Source organism: Orycteropus afer, unplaced genomic scaffold (genome assembly GCF_000298275.1).
Source record: "Orycteropus afer afer isolate SDZICR_OR568_19922 unplaced genomic scaffold, OryAfe1.0 scaffold00388, whole genome shotgun sequence".
Lineage (NCBI taxonomy): Eukaryota > Metazoa > Chordata > Mammalia > Tubulidentata > Orycteropodidae > Orycteropus > Orycteropus afer.
In genome coordinates this window covers 775,293-777,747 of record NW_006921975.1, presented here as the reverse complement: position 1 = coordinate 777,747, position 2,455 = coordinate 775,293, and the positions used below count along the sequence as shown (strand labels likewise).

Genomic DNA, 2,455 nt, shown 5'->3' with positions numbered 1-2,455 from the left:
CAAGTGCCTGAGGCCACTAAACAAGACAACATATTAACTTTAATACACAAACTATAATTTGTACCAAAAGGTCATGCCTGGGATAACATTTTCATTTTTACTCTGTGTATTTTTCTATCTGTAATTTCTCCAGAAATTAGATTATATACAGAAGAGTTGAGTAATAAGCTACCAATATTATAGTTACAACAGGTAAAGTTGATTCTGTATTAATAAATAACCAAGGAATAGGATTGTGAATACCAAGCTGAAATATAAACATAATACACTTCAACACCTGCAAAGTTACAAAGATTTTGTTTTTGTAATTTAGCAGTAGTAGGAATGCAGCAATTCTAAAAACCTACTTGCTAAAAGCCAGTTGTCCTTTTCCAGCTTCAGTCTTTGTAGAACTCGCTGTACATGTTCCATTTGTTTCTTTTCTTCTTCAAGAAGCTTGTCCTGAAGGGCGGTACAGCGCTCCTTCTCTTTTTTCTTTTTATTTGGAGGCTGCAAGGTGTAAGTTAGATTCTTTTCTAAATATATGGAATTACCTTCCTTTTTTATTGAAAGGTTTTAAAAACAGATAAATGCTAAAAATTCATGATTACTTCAACGAGGATACACAAAAGGTCTACCTGGATGTGCTTTCACTTCCATTCAAAACAGTCAGTCAATCTTTGTACCCCATCAAAACAGACTACCTTCCCAACACTGGAACTATATTAGTCTTAGACATGGATTCGTCTTTGACTCCTCCTCCTTCATTCTTATATCCCAATTGTTTATAAATCTAATTATGCATTCCCATTATCTCCTCTGTAGTCTATGCTCTCAGTACCTCACACTCAATTACCCCAAAAGCCAGGTCTAATGCTAGTTTACCTCCCTATCAAATGCATCCTTTATACTGTGGCCATGAGTAATCTTTTTAAAGTACCATTGGTTAAAGCATTCGGCTGCTGACCAAAAGGTCAGCAATTCCAACCCACCAGCTGCTCAGTGGGAGGAAGATGAGGCAATCTACTGCTATAAAGATTTACAGCCTTGAAATCCCTATCAAGCAGTTCTACTCTGTCCTGTAGGGTTACTATGAGTCAAAATAAGTTCAATGGCAGTCGGACTGGTTTTTAATCCAAATCTATCTCCAAGACTTACCCAGCTCAAGACCCACCTCTTCAATAAAGCCTTCTCCTAAAGAGAACTCCTGCTATTGCAACTGGAGTCACAAAGATCACTTTAAGTTGCTAACACAGTCTTCAGTAGAAAAGCAAACTCAAATACCTTTATAATCATCAAAATCCACATTCATTCACCACGTCCTCCCCACCACTATCCACTGAAAGTTTATCATCAACCTACTTAAGAAAATGTTACCTAGTAACAATATAGCTTCAACAAACCTGAACTAAAACAATTTCCAAGCATGAGTGGCAATGCAGTTATTGTATCTGAGCTGCTAGAATAAAAACCTACCATTTCCTGATTGTCATCAATTGCTTTCATCTGGATTTTAAGTTTATTGACTTCTCTTTCATAGCTGGTTTGTGGAACTGCAAGGTCATACATTGTCAATGACCAGAATGTGGCATAGAATTGAGGGCTGATGTCATCCCAGACTTTGGAAATGTGCAAGGAGACCACTGCTTCATGAACAGGAGCCATCACCATCTCACATGATGTGATATATTTATGAACTTTATGTTGCTGTTTACTTCCCTTTTCTGATTTTTTAAGTTCATCATATTTTGACTGGAGACAAAAAAGGGAAAAAAAAAAAAAAACACAGCACAATTTACAGCATTGATTTTCATGGTATAAACACCTTTATTCCTTTTTCAAAATCAGAAGTTTATCCATCTCAAAACTATGAGAGAAATTCTAGTTTTTCACCAATGTTTATTTTATGATAAATCATCCCTAGCAGTTATTCCAATCTTTAGTCCCCTTGTGCTGACTAAAAGTTTTGCAAAAGATTCTGATGGAATCTGACCTGCACAGTAAGTGAATAGGGTATGTGTGCCCTCCTGTCCACTACTCCCACCCTAATCTCTCTTGCTGCTGCATCAGGGATTTAACATGTAGGGCTTCCAGTCCCACTTTTGAGATAGTCAAGCAAATCAAGTCAAGGTCTTAAAACCAGTAAAGAGGCAGAATGGAAGTAGTAACATCCAGCCAGGACAGAAAATAGTGCTGCTACATGTAGCCCCTACCAGCTTTTACAATCTGTCAGTTAAGGAGCCCATCAAAACAATGAAAGGTTATGAGAAAGTGACTGTAAGACCATGAAACAGAGGGACCAATCTCCAAGGTTTGGCCGGGACTGAGGGGTTCCCTGGAATGAAAGATTTCTGAACTAAACTTGGTAAACTCCCAGGCAAACTGGGACCATCTGGTCACCCTAGTGCTAAGCCAAATGAAATTTTCTGTCAACAGCTATGGTTAAGTACGTTGTTGTTGTTAGGTGCGAGTCATT

The 2,455-nt window shown here is 37.8% G+C and overlaps 1 protein-coding gene across 1 annotated transcript in view; it reads right to left on the bottom strand.

The window, feature by feature from the left end:
• The window catches only part of THOC2 (THO complex 2), a 150,492-nt gene that overhangs the window by 23,760 nt on the left and 124,277 nt on the right, over window positions 1–2,455 (bottom strand). Inside the window, exons 23-24 of the mRNA XM_007953366.1 lie at window positions 1,456–1,731; window positions 348–489 (exon numbers count right to left, since the gene is read on the bottom strand). Coding sequence (XP_007951557.1) covers window positions 348–489; window positions 1,456–1,731 — 418 coding nt within the window. The remainder of the gene's footprint in view (window positions 1–347; window positions 490–1,455; window positions 1,732–2,455) is intronic.